Source organism: Uranotaenia lowii, chromosome 3 (genome assembly GCF_029784155.1).
Source record: "Uranotaenia lowii strain MFRU-FL chromosome 3, ASM2978415v1, whole genome shotgun sequence".
Classification (NCBI taxonomy): Eukaryota; Metazoa; Arthropoda; class Insecta; order Diptera; family Culicidae; genus Uranotaenia; species Uranotaenia lowii.
Window position 1 is genome coordinate 319,859,052 of NC_073693.1, and position 19,306 is coordinate 319,878,357.

Here is a 19,306-nt window from a genome sequence, read left to right on the forward strand (position 1 = left end):
CCGTTAACTACACCTCAACATGTGACTTCATAACAACAACAAGTGAACATGTTCCGCGTAACTCTCAAATGAGAGTGAGAGTTGTTCCGAAGCATCCGAAGGCCAAAGCGGAGTAGAAATCCAACCGGCTTAAGTCCGGCGCACGCTCAGTGAACTCATGTTTTGAAGAGTTGTTTTTGTTTCTGTTGTTGCCTAGTCTAGTGACTTCACCACACCGACTCCAGGTGCGGATGGCAGCCAGTGTCGCATCTTCTCCAATCTCTCGCTCGAGTGACTTAGCGCGTGGTGTATTTGCTGCCTGGTTGAGCCCTCCAAGCCAGCCAGAGTGCGCGAATCTATCCAATTCCCCCCGAAAAGTTGATTTTCGATCTGTATAACAGCAGTTGGGGGGTCGCCACTGGATGGCATTTAGCAAATTACCGCCGAACGGGTCGCTACAATTTTAGGAACTCCGGTCGCTGATCACTGGTCTCTCTTCAGTGGGGAAAACGTGTAGTTTTGGGTTTTTTTTCTCCTGGTGAGAATAACTTTAAGAAAAAAAAAACTAACAGTGTAAGTGGAATTGAACCCACTAAAGCTGCGGTTCCGGAATCTCGCAAAACCGCAACACGTGTGTTTAACCATTCTTCTGGTGTGCCATTATTTCCCGATTGCCATTATTGGTTTGGTTTGGTGGTTTGTGTGCTTCTTGAGGGCTTTCCTGGGGGTTCATCATCATCATCGGCGTGCCCCGGAAGGTTGACAACACTTGAAGCAAATTCCCCCTTCCAGTAGCTAGGAACCAATCCCGAATGCTCAAGCTCAAGTTCTAACCATAGAGCAGGGCAAGGGAAAAAAAGGATCTCAAGTGGAATCGTGCGTGATTGGAATACGTAATAGTCGGTGCTCGAAATAGGAAGCAAATTAGGAAACGATTACCTGTTGGTTGATTTTCGAGTGGAAGTTGACGGAACCGAGGGAAGAAAAAAAGGGTGCCAACTCACCCCCTCAGTGTGAGAGAAAACAAATCCTGTCGAACAAGTGCTCGCTCCAAGGAAGAAGAAAAAAGCAGAGCCTCTTACCAGGAAATGAATGCCTTCGTTGAATAAATTGGAGGAAGAAAAACGCAAGTGGTGTCGGTTAAGTGAAAACGTTTCTCGGGAAAATTGAGAGGCATCGAAAAAAAAAACAAGTTATCGAAAGGATTAAATTGAGAAGCACCACCCAAGTGAGTTCAGCAGTGTTTTTCCGTTGGAGGGTGTCGGAATTTCGCTTTTTTCCGATACATTTCTTCTTAATTCGAGTACCAGTCTTCCCAGAACGAGAAGAGACAGGAAAAACCCTGTACAAACGAAAATGGTAAGTGAAATGGAGGCCCTCTACGGGGAAAGGGTGGTTGCTTGGAAAAAAGGACTATTACTCGCGGAGGAATTATTTTTAGAGCTTGCTCCCTGTTTGGTTTCATTTGATTATTTATTTAGGGAGGGAAATTGTGAAGTGATTCTTGGATATTTTCAAAGGAAAAGGTGATGTGAGTTGAAGGTGAAATGAAAAATTTATTGTGATCTCATAATGTGTTACGTCTGAAAAATTGTCCATACACTACTCTGTTAGGACTTGTTAATTGACCAAGAACAAAAAAATAGTTTTTCGAATGAATTTTCGAAAAAATTTCCGTAAAATGCTATTGAAATATATATTTTGCAGTTGTTTGATAAGTCGTTAAAAAAATTTAAGCTTTGGACTCTCAAAAGATAAATAGCAGTTCATGTTAGTAGTGTGAAATTACCACTTCACATCTCTAAAGGATAAAAATATTTGTGATGGATGAGGTTTCAAAAATGCAAAAAATACCTTCAAACCTGTTCAGTTTTCCAATTTCATTTTAAAATATTAAGTGTCCTGGCTAAAAATTAAAATTAAAATTAAACAAAATGAAACGCCAGCATTTTTTAAGTTTAACCTAATATTATGAAAAGAAAAAGAATTCATCGGCTCGGTTGCCCAGATTCCATTGAAAAAAAAACCCTATTTTGCCCGGGTTTGATCATTTTATTTGCCAAATCAAACAAAAAAAAATGTTCTAAAATTGTTTAATTTTTGTTTTCAAAAACTTTTGAGCAAGTTTTATAAAAATAACCAAGACAGGTTATTGGGACGCCTAAAATAAGATTTGATATATGGTGATGAGTTTTGTTGAAACATTTTTTCGAAAGTTTTTTTTCTTGATTTTTGTTGAGTAATTCTTGGGTATTGACCAAATCTGCCCGGATATTGCCAGATTTTCGATTGACAATTTTGATGTCAAATGCCCGGTTTTTGCCAGGTTTTGAGATAAAATAGCCCGGATTTGTCAGGCCCGGATATGAGCTAAAACAATCCGGGAAATTTTGATTTAGACCAATAAAAAATATGCCTTTCGATTTACATTTACTTCTGATCGCTTGAAGCATTGAACTATCTCTCCACAAAATAAATTATGAATCCATTGAGATTTTTTTTTGGCCGGTATTATTAACTGTACTGAGTTCGAATTAAGGAATTAATGCCAAATAATCCTTTAAATAGATTTAATTATTTGAGTAGTAAAGATAATTTAAAAAAATCGCTAGCTGAACTTCGGATACATTAAAAATAGCTTGAATTTTTCTACAGGACTGAGTTGAACTGAAAAATATAAAAAAAAATAAACTTCGACATCATACATGAGCTCGTATGCATGAGAAAGCTAAAAATGCAAAAACACACCTTCTGAAAAGCCGATGTTTTAGATAAAACATGTTTAACCTGAAGCAGATTTTTTTAAAGTAAAATAAATTATTCGTCAACACAAACAATCAGTTTGCACCAGCTTTTGAAATGTTTATAGATACCCACAACAAGATTTCGATTATGAGTTGGTATGGATTTCGAACATAGTCTATCACAAAAAAAAGGATATTTAGATGAAAAATATTTATTGAAAGTAAAATTTTGAAATACATTTTTTAAGATCAAGATATCTCACTCTTTTATTATGCCATGTGGGTAATAATGAACTTACTATTGAACTCCTGTGGATGAAATTTCAACTGAGAATTTTCAAATCACGATCAAAAACAAAATTTGAATTGAATATAAAAATGAAATGAAATGAAATGAATATAAAAATAAAAATGGAAAAACATCTACCTTAGCTTAAAAAACTTTTTCATATCGTAATAAAAAAAACTTCATTTCAAAATGAACTTTTAGAAAGTAGCTCAGTTCTTTTTATTGGTAATGATCCCAAATTAACGATGTTTGGTTTTTTTAATTGTCTTCAAATAACAGAAGGCTACTAGATTTATATTTTTTTCCGAAATGCAAGGAATTTAATAGCTCATTTTCACTAATTTCAAAAATGTAGTTTTTTTCTCTAACAACACTTGTTTTCGAAAAAACTTTGGAAAATAGAAAAAAAAAATCGTTTTAATATAAAGTGCATTTTTTAGGCAAAACTGTAGAACATTATCTACAAAGATTTGAAATTTTTGGCTTTCATTCTAAAAAATAACTTTCCCGAAAAACGTGAGTAATTTTGACTCAAGAAGGAAAAATTTCACAAATTTTCTTATTGTTTGGTTTTCCAATTCTGTGAAATTCAGGAGTTATGACGAAACTTATTCAACAAAGTTTTGAAATGAGTTCAAATCATTAATATAAAACTCTGAAATACTTCCTTCAGGGATGTCAGAAAAATTGTAATGTTGTCTATGATTTAAAAAAAACTGTAAAAATATCTCTTAATCTAGAATATCAAGAAAAAATTTGAATCCTTGATAGAACGGAAGGTGATAAAAAGAATCAAAATCAATATTTCTCGCGTGAGCTTTCATTTCGTCGTATGAAACAAAAAGTTAACAAACAGTTTTAATAAGAAAAAATACAAATACTGAGATAAACTAGTCTCAACTTTTAACCATTTAGAATATTTGTAGCCTGGACAACATATTCTACACGTAAAATAAAAATTTTAAAGTTGTTTTAATAAATTTTTCAGCTGTTTCCTGTGAACTCTTTAGATGTTTCATACGACGTACTGAAAACTCACGAGAGGTTTGTTTTCCATGTTGGTTTGTTGGTTTATCAGTTATCAATTATCGATTTTACTCAAAATCGATCAATTTTAACATTTCCTCACGCTTTATCAATAAAACAAGAGCTAATGCAAGAAACCTTACAAATGAATCGAATTCAAGACGTCAAAATCCTCCAAACATTGTTATTAAACATAGGTACTTAAAATGTTGCTCCGCAATTTAATCAACCCCAAATGACAAGTTATATGTTTTTTTTTTATTAACTTTTTACAGCCGGAATTTAATTTTGAACGCACAATCTTAAATTCTAAAAATTAATTCTAATTTTGAATAATGAATTTGAACGCAAATCTGATTATCCATTATTAGTTACAGTCTTAAAAAATTTGTAATACGTTATACAAGATTCAACTTGATGATAATGCAATACAAATCGTCATTCATGCTATTTGAACTGGAAAACACCAAAATAACTAAACAGCTTCAAATCCCCATTGAAAAGCTCCGTTCCAACTGCTTCCAAAAGTTGAACCAAAATAGGAATGGAAAAAGCAAATTTCATCTAATGACTCGTTTCATCTACTCCAAAATCTTAAAGCAGATTAAATGTTTGAATACTTAAGACTTCAAAAACCTGACTTTATTCAAATTAAAAAATATTCAAACTTGGTTTTTCGATTTTAGAATGTAAATTCGAACATAAGCTTTTTAACAAGACAGCCGAAAAATTCTAAGAAAGACAAAATAAATGTTTAGTTTTAAGATTTGAATTTTTTTTTTTTTTGAATATCTACTCTTGCCACTTAAGTTACTTTTTTTTAATTTTCAAAGAAGCTAAAATGCTCTGTCAACGAAATCACCTTATTTAATGTGGCTTCTACCTTTCGCTTTCTTGAACTCACTTAAACGTTCTTTCAATTTTAAATTTAAAAGATGATGAAATGCGAAGGTTGAGAATTTTTGCTCCTTAGTTTTTTTTTTACTTTGGATTTTAAAATCTACATTTAATCTACTATCACAATCAATAATTTGAAAACCCAAGTTAGAAAAAAAACCAATGAAAATATTTTTCCACATTCGCAGTTTATTTATACCATTTAAAATTTAAACAATAATTAAACATATTAATGATACCAAAAAGCAAATGGTTCACACATTTTATAATTTTAATAGATGTTCCTTATTCTGAATTCGAAATTTGCTTGAAAATTTATTTTAAGCAGTCTAGTTTACAAATTTAAAATAAAAATTTACGAAACACTAGAAAACGAATACGAAAACGAATACGAAAACAAATACGAAATAAAATTTCAATAAAACAAGATTTTTAATCTTTGGACATAAACATCAGTGCAGAAATAGATAACATAAAAAATGAAACCAGATTTGAAAATAAATTCAATAATAATTCCAAAATAAATTTCAGATCATGTCAGATATAAAACATTAAATTGTAAAAAAAAACATTTATTCACGATTTAAAATTTCAATACTCGATCAGGAAAAAAATATCCATTTTAAATTCGAGAGAATTTTTTCAAAACATTAACCAAGGGCTAATTTAGTTTTTCTAATAAACGAAGCATATATTAAATTTTGTTTCAAGAGTGCCAGTGCTCAAATCACTGACATTGATCTTTTTTTTTTGTATCTGATGCTTCCAATTATCGAAATAAAAGGAAATGTCTTTGCAGTTCACATAATTTACTTAATATATTTATAATGAAACATGTTCAATTCATCATTGACAACTTATTTTTACTGACAAAGTCTGGATTGGGACAATCAATAAATAAGGAACTGATAGATCTAAAAATATGAGAACCGATTTATTTTAAAAACGGCAAGAAGTTTTTTTATAACGCGCGCTTGGTTCTTTTTTCAACACCTTTCATCTTCCTGATCAAATCTATCCATCTATAATTTTCTTCACTTTCTTTTGATTCTAATAGGAAGAATATTTGAATGTATACTTCACTGAAATGCCAATAATCATGCAATTAAAATTCAATTAAAATTATTTTAAATACTGGAATCACAAAACAACTATTAATTAAGTTAAAATTGGACATTAATATATAGCTTGAGTGGTGCAACTGAGAATTTTCGAACTTTTCATAAATGAGTTCAAAATCAAGATCGATAAAAATAAATAAAAAGAATGCTAATGTAATAAAAAATTAAGATCATTATATGTTGTCGCCGTCTTTTTCAATCATGGGTCAAAGATATATGGTACAAACAATGTTTTTTTTCAAATTTAAATTGATAGGTTTTTATAAATAGTGGGACTTTTCAGTTGGGAAAGTTTGTTTGAAAATAAATTAACATAATGCAGATGAAAAAGATTAGTTTTTAGAAGGAAATTGTTTCAAGAAAAAACGTCTCACCAATTTAAAATCTTCATTTTAAAATTAGGCAGCATTTTATGTGCTGATGTTTTAATTACTGTGAATTGAAAGATTTAAGCTTCCTAAACTCGAAGCTGTTGTTAGATTTCGTGTTTCAAATCTTGTTTTGGTGGTATGTGTTTATTAGTTAAAAAATTAATCAGATCTGAACGAAATCAATCATTGATAACTGATGAACCAAACAAACAACATGAAAGACAAAAACTGATTTTGAATGTGTTTGTTTGCCTTTATTCAATCAAACAATCAAGTTTTGCCAAATTTCAGAAAAATTGAATTGAAAAGTTAAATTGTATAATTTCAAGAAATTCGGAAAGATATCATTTGAAGTCTATCTGACATAACTGGATTTCTTAAGTTTCCTTTAATTTCACAAATTTTAAATAATATCCAAAATTCAATTTGGTTTTTGGATTCAGGGTACCCTAATCAATTAAAAAAAATCTTAATTTCTATGCACTTTAAAAAAATGTTACTCTTGTGGCGTTGGGTAATCAAAACGCTTTCCAATATGAAATTGATTATAAAGAAGAACAAGAAACACAAAAAAAATGTTTTAAGAAATATTTCATATCAGCAAATAATTTGTAATGACATAAAAGATTTTCTATTAAGATTTTAATTAATATTTTAATAGTAATAAAAATTGTTTACAAGTAATGGATACATTTTTTTATTTTGTTTTGTATATTTGAAGTTCAATACTAAGGGTTTGTGGAATAGCAATTCAAAATTTACAATTACACATTGTTTCAATTTGTGAACGCATATAGTTTCCTTGGATGAAATATCTTAGTCTAAGAGTGATATAGGATGTGATGTAGTGCTAATCTCCTCCGGAGCCGAGCCAATTTTGTGACAAAACATGTTTACAGTTTTTTTTAAATATCTTTTGGAATCAAGTTATTTCCCGTTATTTCGGTAAATTAAAAATAATACTTCAAAAACTTGAGGGGGGACGATAAAGACCCTAAATTCTAGTCATTTTGTGATTTCATATGGATTAGTTTCTAAAAAAGCAAATGCATTTTGTTCTCCCAAAATAAAAATATTTTTTCTGGGAAATTTGACCCTTAAACCAGGCCAAATCTAAGCATTGCAATTTGCAACTCCAAACTCGGGTAACATACGGCCAAATCCGGCAAAATTCTAAGTATTTCTTGAAGTTTAGACAAGTTAAAAAGAAAAGATGAACACATTTAAAATTATTTCACATCGAGACACATCAGCCGCGTTCTTATCTTATTTTACAATTTAAAATTTTTAAGTTTATTTTGGTCAAACAGGCTCCGAAATTTTTGTTTTTTGACGCAAAAATTATGTTTTAATTTCTCTCAAATTAAGTTTTTGGTATGGATTTTTTTAATATAATGGATAAATACTGGTAAAATCCTGGCATATTTCCCCAATATCCAAGCAACCGGGCTAAATCGAGATTTTCTCTATTTTTTCTATGAAAATCCAGGCAAGCCCGGATAAAACCAGGCAATCGGCTTAATTATATGATAGGCGTTGTTGACTCAAATTGAGAAAAATTTCATTTTTCCAAAAAAAAATATTGCAAATGATATTATCAGCCTGTTATAATTCAATCAAAAATTCGTCACAAACAACATAAGGAACTGCGAGATTGCCCAGTTTTTTCCGGGTTTTCAGGAATATTAAATACAATTTATTCATTTTATTTGCCAAATCGAACAAAACATTTTTTTATGCCTCCAAAACGAAATTTTTTGATCAAGTTTTATAAAAATAATAGCGAACGGATTTTTAGAAGCTTAAAGCTTAATTCAAAATCTGTCGATGAGTTTGATGAACAATTTTGTTTCAAATTTTTCATGGTTTTGAAAAAAATTGCCCGAATATTGGTCGTCAATTTCGAAATCAGTTGCCTGGATTTTGCTAGGTTTTTGAATAAAATTACTCGGATGAGTCCAGCCCAAATACGTGCTGAAATGATTCTGGCGACCTCAATTATGGTAAAGATTGGGCTCAAAATCAGTTGGGTGATCAAAGTTATCCCAAAACATGTGATCATATTTTCGAATGAACAATTAATTGCACCATGCCAGGAAGTTTGAAAATTTTGTATTCAACGATCAGGCATTATACTTCTTACCACAGTCAGTGTTTTGAAACATTCAGGTGTCACAAAAAAGAATCTCTTGGAAAAAAATAAAAAAAATAAATAGAAACAAAAAGTGATCAAAGTTTTCCCAGTTTTCGATACCTGAATCGCTTTAACGTTAACACCCGGTATTGAGCACCTATGATAAGAAGATTTTCATTTCTTAAAATTTCCTGACTTAGTCCACCGTCAAAAGATAAACATTCAATGCCAGGTGAAAATGCATCCTTATGCTAAAATTGTTTATCCCAGCCCGATTGCCGATTGTAGTTGGCAGCTTTCGAGTTTTCGATTGGCCCAATGTAGAGCTTTATCGAGAAAAGAGAAAAAAAACTGTCCCAACATTACGCAAATTAGTTTTCCAGAAAATTTCGAATTTGAATAAACTCCAACCAGGTTCAGCTTCCTGGTCCATCCTGGACGTGGCTCGCTGAACCGACAATAATTTCTTGCAAGATGGCAAAGAAAACTAAGCTTAGCAAAGCAAAGCCAAGCAACGACTCTGTTTGAGCTGCTAACGAGAAAATGCATTTTTAAAGTGGTGAACACAAAAAAAAGGTGTTCGGTAGAATTTCTTCTTCTCGGAAGAAAACATCAACTTGATTGTGGATGGTGGTGAGTGAGTAGAAAAAAAGAAAATGCCCACTTGAAAATCGATTGCAAAAGTGGGTTTCTGTTGCTGATCGTGGCCCGGCGAAAGGGAGCAAAATTTATCGCCTTTTAACGAGCTTTATTTGATGATTTTTTTCAGTCAGAGGTTTTCCGTTTCAAGGGAAAAACATGAGGAAAACTATTGCTCTGTTGGACGTTATCGATAAAACAAAGATTTAAACTCGATTATGTGGGGCTTTTGAGCATTCATTCACACTGAATTTAAGTTGCCCAAAACATAACCGAATCTACCAATTTTTTATTTCTTTACACGTTTTGGGTTGAAAAGTACAAGTAAAATCCAATTTAAACCAGACGCATTTCCTAGAGTTGGATTTTTCTAGAAATAAAGCTTCCTTTTTTCACTTCCGAATTGATTAGCGTTCCATTGTCATTCGAAATTTTTCAACATAGTTCCCAATTGATTTCGTATCGATTCGGCTATAAATTTTGGCTTTTCCCACAGAAAAAAAATCGATTTATATGCTAAACAGAGCTCAACATCGAATTCTTTACCCCGTCGAACGAACTCAATGAAAGAAAAACGAAAGTTTCGAAGGCCACTGATGTTGACACTTTTTTCTGGCTTCATTCACTATTTCGGTGTGCCCTCACACTTTCTTTGGCAGCTTTCTGCTTCTTTCATAATCACTTTTATGATCTCATCTCAGCTCACTGGCTGACTGTGGTGTGGTGGTTTCGAATCAACTAGACTCCGGTCTAGTGACAGTTTTGTGGGGCTTTACCCGTTTTCTTTCGGGTTCGTTAGTTGAGATTTCATTGGGTATCGAAAGGTGTTAAGTGATGCTTTGGAAGTGGCAGTCTTTCGAAAGCGGAAGTAAAAATCAATAGAAAAACGTTGATATTTCTATTAAACCTTGCTCATTTGAAGTCTAGATTCTGAAATTCTTTTGTTGAAAGCATATCGAATTGTTCATTTTTTTTTTTCGAAAAGCTCAACTCAGAAATTAAACTTTAATCAAATCAAGTTTGTATTCATACGTTTTTCATCAAAAATCTCAATAAAACCCCAAAAAAAACGACAGCTAAAAGTAGTTCATTATCTTCCATTTTTTTTTTCATCCACTGAGACGAAATTCAAACCTTTCTTCACCTAATGCAACAGAAGATCAAAGATTGCATCTTCCAGGCAGACATCGACAATGGGGTTTGTTATTTCAATTGCACAGAAATTGGGAGCAGAATCGATTAAACTGTGCAAAAAGGCATGTCTCCTCAGCTTATCTTGCTCCTCGAGCGAGACAAGCAACAAAATAATTAATTCGGCATTCGTTTCTTTTTATTTTCCATTACTGCCTTTGTGTTGATCTGGAGCCCTAACTGGAAAAAAATAATGACGAGAGAAAGACGAATGTGGAGGTTGAAGTGATGAATGGATAGTTAATGCAGAGAAAGAATTGTTGGGGTGAGAAGCGAATCCAAGAATGAGAAGGTGTTATTCGAGAACACGGACCAAAAGTGTAATTAGGGTAAGTGAGCCCTATTTTGGCATGGTCCTTTTCTTGGCATGCCAACATGTCTTTTCATGTTTTCAGGTCCAAATTGAGCTTGAAAAATTTTGAATATGTTTTCATTGCGAAGAGAATAATTTGTTTCAAATCTGTGCATACCGAATTTTTTGATTCTTTGTACTTCAATAAAGAAGTTAATTTTTTTCGATCTGCATCCGAGGAAATTATGTTGAAAATCATCGTATGAAAATCAGATGAACTCACCTTTCTAGTGCAACTGTTAAATTCACATGCGATTTCAAACGCGGACATTCATTTGAAAAATTTGCAATAAATACTCATGCTTACAGTTAAACTCGGCAAAAAATCAAAAAATACTAGAAAGACCAAAGAGTGAATATTTATTGAGGTTTTAAATAAAAATTTGAAACTAATTTTGTTCCTTTTCTTGGCATGCAACTTCAATAGAAATACACCACCAGTGTTGGAAGCTGGGAAAAATACATGTTCATTAAAGAGGTTTTTTGGGCTGATGTTTTCCCCAAAACTTCATTTAAAACTACGCATAAATGTTTTCATACTAATTGGGTTGTATGATAAGACCGTTTCTATCAACTTAAGCTTTGAAATAAGCTGGAGAACATAAGTAATTCGACTACCTAAAAGTCATATCCAAGCATTGAAAATGCAAAAATCGCTATTTGGGAACCATGAATCGAAGGTACATTGGTATGCGTGCTAACAGCATTTGCATTGCAGTCTGCCGAGCAAAAGCCACGTGGTCTCCTACAGAACACAGTGGTTTGAAGTATAAAAAAAAAACTAAGTTAAATTAAGCATATCACAAGACTTAAGATGTTTTTCTTATCCAAAAATTGTTAGACGGATGGCAATTTATGACTTTAGTATATAAAATACACAATTAATTGAGTTTTGGAATCGTTTTCTATTGCTCGGGAACCATATACTCAGAATTTATTTTTTGGATTTTTGTTCTATTTTTTTCTTGGAAACAGAAGCTGGAAGTTCAGGAAAATATCGTTTTCTATCCAATTATTCCTTAAAATATGCGAGTCGATTTAAAAAATGTTTTAGCAAGGTTTACATTATAACATCTTTTTGGCGTATCAATCCACTGCGCAACGCCCCGGGCATTCGAGATGGCTCTTGCCAGAAGCTCATAATCTCAGCTAACAAATTCAAAAGGGCAAAATTTTAAAATATCATTCAAGGAATTTTTCAATTTCTTACTTTATGGAGTCAAACTCCACAATATGAAGACAGTTGTTTGGTAGTGAAAATAACCCTATGTGCGGAATTTCTGGACTTCCGACTTTTTGAAATGAAAGCTTATTTTGTGCTTCCCTTCCAACCAAGTTCATCAATGTTTTCAAAAGCCTTTTTGTTGTATGAGTGGCGCCCGGTGTTCATCGTCGCATAGAACTTTACGTCCAGCTGACGTCATTCTGTCAGTGGCCTTATATTCAGAATAGCCAACGATTCTGTTAACTGTCAATTGAGCCTTGTTGGTAAAGATCTATTGCACTCTGCTGGTGGCCAAGAATCGGATCATAGAAACGGAAAACAATTGGTACGGCGGCCAAGTAATTGGAGCACCGCAGTGAGTACTTTGCATGCATTTTGCTCACATTAATGAAAGTTCCATAGAGAACACATATTTTTGTTGAACTCTGAGCAAGTTAGCAAGTAAATTCTTCAAAGGATGTTCTATAGTACACTCAACAGGAAGGTTGGAATGTCGAAAAAAAGGGTAAACCATGCCTTAGGTGCCAAGGTCGGGTACGTTTACCCTAAACAATGAAATTGTGTTGTTCCCGAACGGATGTAATTCTTCCCATTTAACTTTCTTCATGTTTTGGTTCTTGTGCTCAAGGTTGTTGAATCAAATCGTTTGTGAGAAATGTATTGAGTTATTTTGTAACGTAAAGACACTTGATTGCTCTGCTTTGTCGTGCCGCTGCATTTAATCGTGAAAATGGGAAGAAAATGAAACTTTATTATCAAAGAAAGTGTTCTTTGGATTTACGATTCTTCATAAAAAGTCACTTTATTGAAAAGTTAGTTTCATGAATATTTCCACGAATATTTTATGTTAACTTTTCGGTTATGAATTTATTATTTGAAGTTTGCAAGGCCGTGCAAACGGTGGGGTTGTGGGCTTAGGGTTTTAGGAGCCTCATGGAGATTTTTTCCAAGATAAATTATCTGTTCAAGAAATGAATTTACCGCAGTAACGAGAAACTACTTGATACTTTGGTGCCCTGAAGCTTTTGAATATACACTGCCGGTCAAAAGTTTGGGATCACCCAGTAAAAAAACATGCAAATTTTGATCGTTCATATCTCAGCCGTCTTAGGACATATTGCAAATCTTCTGATACCATTTGAAAGATGATGAGCAATGGTTATCTCGGAGGTATTTTTCCCAGATATAATGTTTTAGTTTTGTACCTAAAACTTAACCTAAAGTTAGAACATTTTCAAATAGTCGCACTCAATATTCAAAGTCGATCATCTCGGGATAGGGTGAACCAAATCTCAAAATTTGAGTTGCATTAGAATTCCTATTCTTTACTTCTCAAAACACAATCAAAAAATGTTGTGTAAAAATTTAAGAATGTTCTTTTAATTAATAAAATAGACACTTGAGTTATCGTCCAAAAGTTTGGGATCACCCCTTAGTATGGTGTATCGGCCAAACGTTTGGGATCATTCTTTTAAAAACATGCAACTTTATCTTATTCATATCTTTCGTATATAACATCGTATCGCAGATCTGAAGGGTTCATTTGGAACCTAAGGAATTGTTGTTTTTTTTTATTAATTCATTCAAAAATTATATTTTAAAGTGATAACTTTTAAAAAATCACCTGAAATTAATTGTTTTTTTTAAGTTCCCACTTATGATTCTGATTTTTTTATGGTTCTCACTTTAAAATATAATTTTTGAATAAATTTATAAAAAAACAAAAATCCTAAGCTTTCAAATGAACCCTTCAGATCTGCGATACGATGTTAGATGAGAAAGATATGAATGAGATAAATTTGCATGTTTTTGGCCGATACACCATACTAAGGGGTGATCCCAAACTATTGGACGATAACTCAAGAGTCTATTTTATTCATTAAAAAAACATTCTTAAATTTTTACACAACATTTTTTAATTGTGTTTTGAGAAGTAAAGAACAGGGATTCTAATGCAACTCAAATTTTGAGATTTGGTCCACCCTATCCCGAGATGATCGACTTTGAATATTTAGTGCGACTATTTGAAAATGTTCTATCTTTAGGTTAAGTTTAGGTACAAAACTAAAACATTATATCTGGGTAAAATACCTCCGAAATAGCTATTGCTCATCATCTTTCAAATGATGTCAGAAGATTTGCAATATGTCCTAAGACGGCTGAGATATGAACGATCAAAGTTTGCATGTTTTTTACTGGGTGATCCCAAACTTTTGACTGGCAGTGTACATGGGTAAAAATTATTTTATAAAATTCTTCACTCTTCTGCCAGAACTTGAAAACATACCAAAAAAATTGAAATGAGAGTATTCTCAATTTTTTTTAAGATCCCAAGTAAATTTCACGTTTGCGAAAAAGGTTATAAAAGTTTTCTTATTGTTTATTTTTCACAACCCTTTGAAATTAAGGATTTTCAAAAACTTTTTGGAGGGAGTAGGTAGCAACTAAATTGATCTAGATATTTTTACAAGCAAAAATCAAATTGTTTTGCAGACTCCAACAGATTTGTTCTATGAAATATTACAATTTTTTTACTTTTCTTCAGTAATGTCGGATATATTTATCTTTCCAAATTAAAACAATTGATAATTTTATTTTTAAGATGATACAGCATCATCATCAATATTATTATCAAAATATTATTTATAAATTGAATGAAAAAAAAACTTATTTTGAAAATGTTTACTATACACATTTTCAAAATAAGTTTTTTTTCTATCATGTAGATTTGTAAATTAATCAATTATTAATGACTGGTTCAACTCAAAATTGTTTATCTTGTGATCTTATAAACTTCATATTACCACAACTAGGGGTGATTGACCGAATCTGACAAAATCAATTACTAAAACAAAGGAACCATATTTTTTTTCCCTTTATTTTGATTTATTAAGAGTTCAATCACCGTGAGTTATGTATTTATGTTTATTAAATTAAGCGATCTTATTGGTGAAAGTTATACTCTTTAATTAAAACAATTTCAAGATTATGAAAATAACAGGTGAATTGAAAGTTAGGAGAAATAGATACATGTTGAAAATAAGTGAGTAGAATTTTATTAGAAGCATTTCCACCACATGTCCTCAATTTTATCCTCATTAGTCGAATATTCATTTTCAAAATCTTGAAATGTTCTTATTAAAACAGCATAACTTTTACCAACAAGGCCGCTGAATTGAGTTTTCGTTTAAGTTTAATTTTCAAATGAATATACGGAATTTAAAAGTCGAACTAATGAAATTGTTTTGTTATATATTCTAAATAATTTGTCTTTGTTTTTTCAATTCTGCATTTTTGTTTTCTGCAAACATAATCTTGGAAACCTACACAGAAAAAATTATTTTCTGTAAAATTACAGCAAATATCCTGTAACAAAAAAGAGCAGGACATTTGCCGTAATTTTACAGGTCGAAGAAAAATCACATGTCATATATATTTACGTGGAGAAATTATTTTACAGGCTGGTTTAAAATTACAGTACTGTAAAATTTTGGTTCATTGAATTGATTTTGCTCGATTTTAGAATTTTTGTTTTTCAAAACTAATATAATTTTTTTCGTTGGAAGTAAATACAACGCCTGTATCGTTCAATTACTTTATTTAACAAAACAAAAATGGAAACTTTAAATTTTCTTACTAGGTACCTAAATTTGATCATAATTCCACAACCTCAAATCGTATTTGTTGCTGACGCTCCACAGTGGTTTAAAACTCGAAAAACGTGATCATGGGCTTTTTGATGCCTTAGATGTCAAAATAGCTTAATGACATGTTCTAGAATGTTTCATTATTTTCAATTGCGCATATTTTGTCATTATTATTTTTTTGATCGATCCACCTTAAAGTGAGATATTTTATTTATTTTTTGAATTTGTCATCTAATCAAAATGATGTGTTCAGAAAACTTATAGACAATACAATTTTAAAAACTTTGTAAAAGACTTTGCAGCTCTATCTCTCAAAACAACAGATTTATAGACATTTTTCTTAAATCTAACCCCAAAAAACGAAATTTTCGTTTAACTTTTTTCAAAGCGACTTTCGAGTCTTACTTTATATGAGAGAGTTGTAACAATTGTAAAAGTGCATAACTTCATTCAAGGTGTCAAGTTTCTATCTTGACGTTAAATGGTACTTTTTGTGTAATTACGTTTTAAAATAGCATATTTTCATTGATCCATGTCTCTAAAAGTTGCAAACTTATGAAAACAAAATTATATGCATTTGAAAGGTACATTCTTAAGCTTTAATGAACATATAATTTCATTTGTATGTATCAGGTTTTACTACTAAAATCATTTGTCTGAAAGATGGTAGTTTTGAAGTTTTTGCTAAGCCAGCCTGCCAATCTCTTGCTTTTTAGCAAAAGGAAGGATGACATCTTTTTTTTCTATTCCTACCGTTGACAAGTGAAGACGATAGTTCTTGATTTGTTAAGATTGAAGAGTTGGCCCTGTATAGAGGCGTTAGTTTCATTATAGTTAGTAAATCAAAGCGGAAGGGAGGGGGGGCTGGGTTAGGAATTTAACCCCCCCCCCCTCCCCTATGGAGATTTTTTCATGTAAAATTTTCACCGTAGTAACAGAACATTACTTGTTCATTGAAGGTGTATAAAACTTAGTGTTGAGAAATTTGGCTTGCATCAGCGAAATTTTATATTAAATCACCCTAGACATGAGACATTTTATTTCACGACACAAAATGAAGTTCACGAATTGAACTAATATTTATTGTATATTTAAATTTGCGATTCAATCAACCTTTTGAATTGAAACTTTAAACTTGACATACAAAAACCCTACCTTGTCTTTAGAATGGGTTTTTATTAAGAAGTGTAACTAAATCAGTTCAGAGTTTGAAACCAATAATTTCTTTAAAATTAGTTCATCGAATATTGGAAGCCATGTAACAGGTATTTACAAATAACGATGGTCATCAAAATGAGCAAAACAAAAATCTGAAATCTATTATCTTCTACTTTATTACAAAAAAAAATTTATTTACAAAAAATCGTTTATGTCATTACAAATATTATGCTGATATGAAAAATTCTTCGAAAAAAATTATAGTCTTTATTTTATTTGGTGTTTCTTGTTGTGCTCAACACAACATTCAAAAAAGTTATGATAAACTACAAAAAGCCACAAAATTAACATCCTTCCGAGGTGTAAACAATTAAAAGCTTATTTTGACTAATTATGAAGCCCTGAATCTAAAGAAGCCATTTTTCTATCAATATTTGTTATTATAAAAACAATTGAAAGTAGTTTAAAATCGTCTCAGAAATTCCTGCACTTTTTGGAAAAAAAATCAAACAAAAACATAACATTTTAAAATTTCAATTGTAAATCAATTATCAACTTTTCTCAAGATTTCAAGTAATTTTGAATATTGTGAAAATAAAAATTTAAGTTTTCTATTTGATTATTTTTCCCCATTTTCGAACTTTTAAAGAAGTTTTAAAGCAAATTATATTTAAGATAATTTTTAAAGCTTAAATCCTATCGTTTTGCAAATTTAAAAAAAAAATAATTTAAATGGAATCCAGTTTTTTTGAGTTTCTGCAGTTATTTCATAAATACTTGTAATGATATTTTTCAAAGTTTATAAAAACTGTAGAATCTTACATTTTTATCATAATCAAATTATTATTTCTTAATTTATTGAAGAGACAAATTGAGGATAAGATTTTTTTTCTTAAATGTATATTCGTTGATTTATCAGTTATCTTTGATTGATTTCACTTGAAATTAGCATATTTAAAAATTAAATTAAACTTAAACTTAAATTCCCCAAAACTAAAAGTGATAGACCAAATTTGACAAAAGATTCGAGTTCAGGTCACTAAAATCAACCAAATCAATCATTAAAATTTTTGTGTTCTGAAAAAAAAACCTTTGAATGTGAATAATTTACACAGTTGGATTCTTCTCTTCAAAAAAAAAAGATCAAATAATTTCAAATTTCTACTCTTTTTAGAATTATTCTGAACTCAAATTTTTTGGTCAATGTCCTTTTTTTGACGCTATTTAAACCTTAATATTAAGTCTGGTCGATGTTTTCAGTTTTCATTTAACCAACTGAGAACAACTCTTCTTAACACATTAATGAACACGAAGAAATCTACGGCGAGAACCACCGTGATTCGGCATTTTGTTATCTCAGAAACCCTGTTACAAAATGTTACGAATTTATCATTTTTTAGTTACAAATGTGTGTTACAAAGCATTTTCAAGTTACAAATGCTATTTTCAAATTTTTCGAATAAGGTTTAACAATTAGATTCAGTTTATTCGAGTTATGCTACAAAGTGTTTCTTCCACACCCCTCGAAGGCTGAATCTTGTACTGTTGTTAAAAAAAATCAAAGAATCTATTTGTCGGTTTTGTCCGTTGAAGTTTATGAAAAATCTTAATATCAGTATCAATCATAAGGGTAATATTTAAAAGAAATGCAATATTACAAACACATAAATTAACAAACAATTCGTTAAAACTTAATAAATACAATATTCAGTTTCTTTTTGTTACTTAACACAAACTCAAAACCCGAAGAAACGTCAAATTTCGGCATTCTGTTTTTCAGAAACTCCTGGACCAAATTCTTACAATTTATCATCTACGAGCTACGCCATATGTAGAGTTAAATTATGCCGAATAAAGTTTAATAATGATGTCCAGAATATTTGAGTTCTGTTTCGAAATGTAATGTGACAGACTCTTGACAAGCGTAAATTCGAGATATCTTTTATTTCCTGAAAAATATGTTTAAATAAAAAAATGCTCGAAAAAAAAAACCTTCGTAAAAAAAAATTGGTTTTCAATATATTGTGTAAACGAAACATATCTTTTGAATTCAGAATTCAAAAACTACAGCTGAAATGTCTGTGAATGTGTTTTGATTTGATTTTTTTTGTGTTAATTTCGAGTTGATTAAACATTTTCCAAATATTTCAAGAATATATCATTTTTCAGGAAACTATTTGTATTTTTTCAAATTTTTCACGAAATGGTTCAAGTTTTTCATGGAATAAAATTTCAAAGAATGACAATTATTCTGTCAAATTTTATATGGGTTCTAATTGCCAAAAAGCGTAAAATTTCCTGGTCTTAAAATTTAAATTTAAAAGATTATATAAACCCCACCTAACTAACTTTTTATTCATGTTGAATATATTTCCATCATTTCAAAACAACCAAATATTGAAATTTAAACTACTTTAATACGCCAATTTGGTATAATGGTTTCGAAGAGTGGAATCATCTCTTCTCTTTTTTTTAAATTGACTTCTGAACAAAAATCAATTTTTTTAAACTAAATTTTTAAAGGTGGACAAAT

General features: G+C 31.0%; 1 protein-coding gene across 1 annotated transcript in view; it reads left to right on the forward strand.

Annotated features, from left to right (window-relative positions):
- Positions 1-391: 391 nt before the first annotated feature.
- The window catches only part of LOC129757372 (uncharacterized), a 163,822-nt gene continuing 144,907 nt past the window's right edge, over positions 392-19,306 (forward strand). Inside the window, exon 1 of the mRNA XM_055754577.1 lies at positions 392-1,338. Within this exon, the coding sequence (XP_055610552.1) occupies positions 1,336-1,338 (3 nt within the window). The 5' untranslated portion in view covers positions 392-1,335. The remainder of the gene's footprint in view (positions 1,339-19,306) is intronic.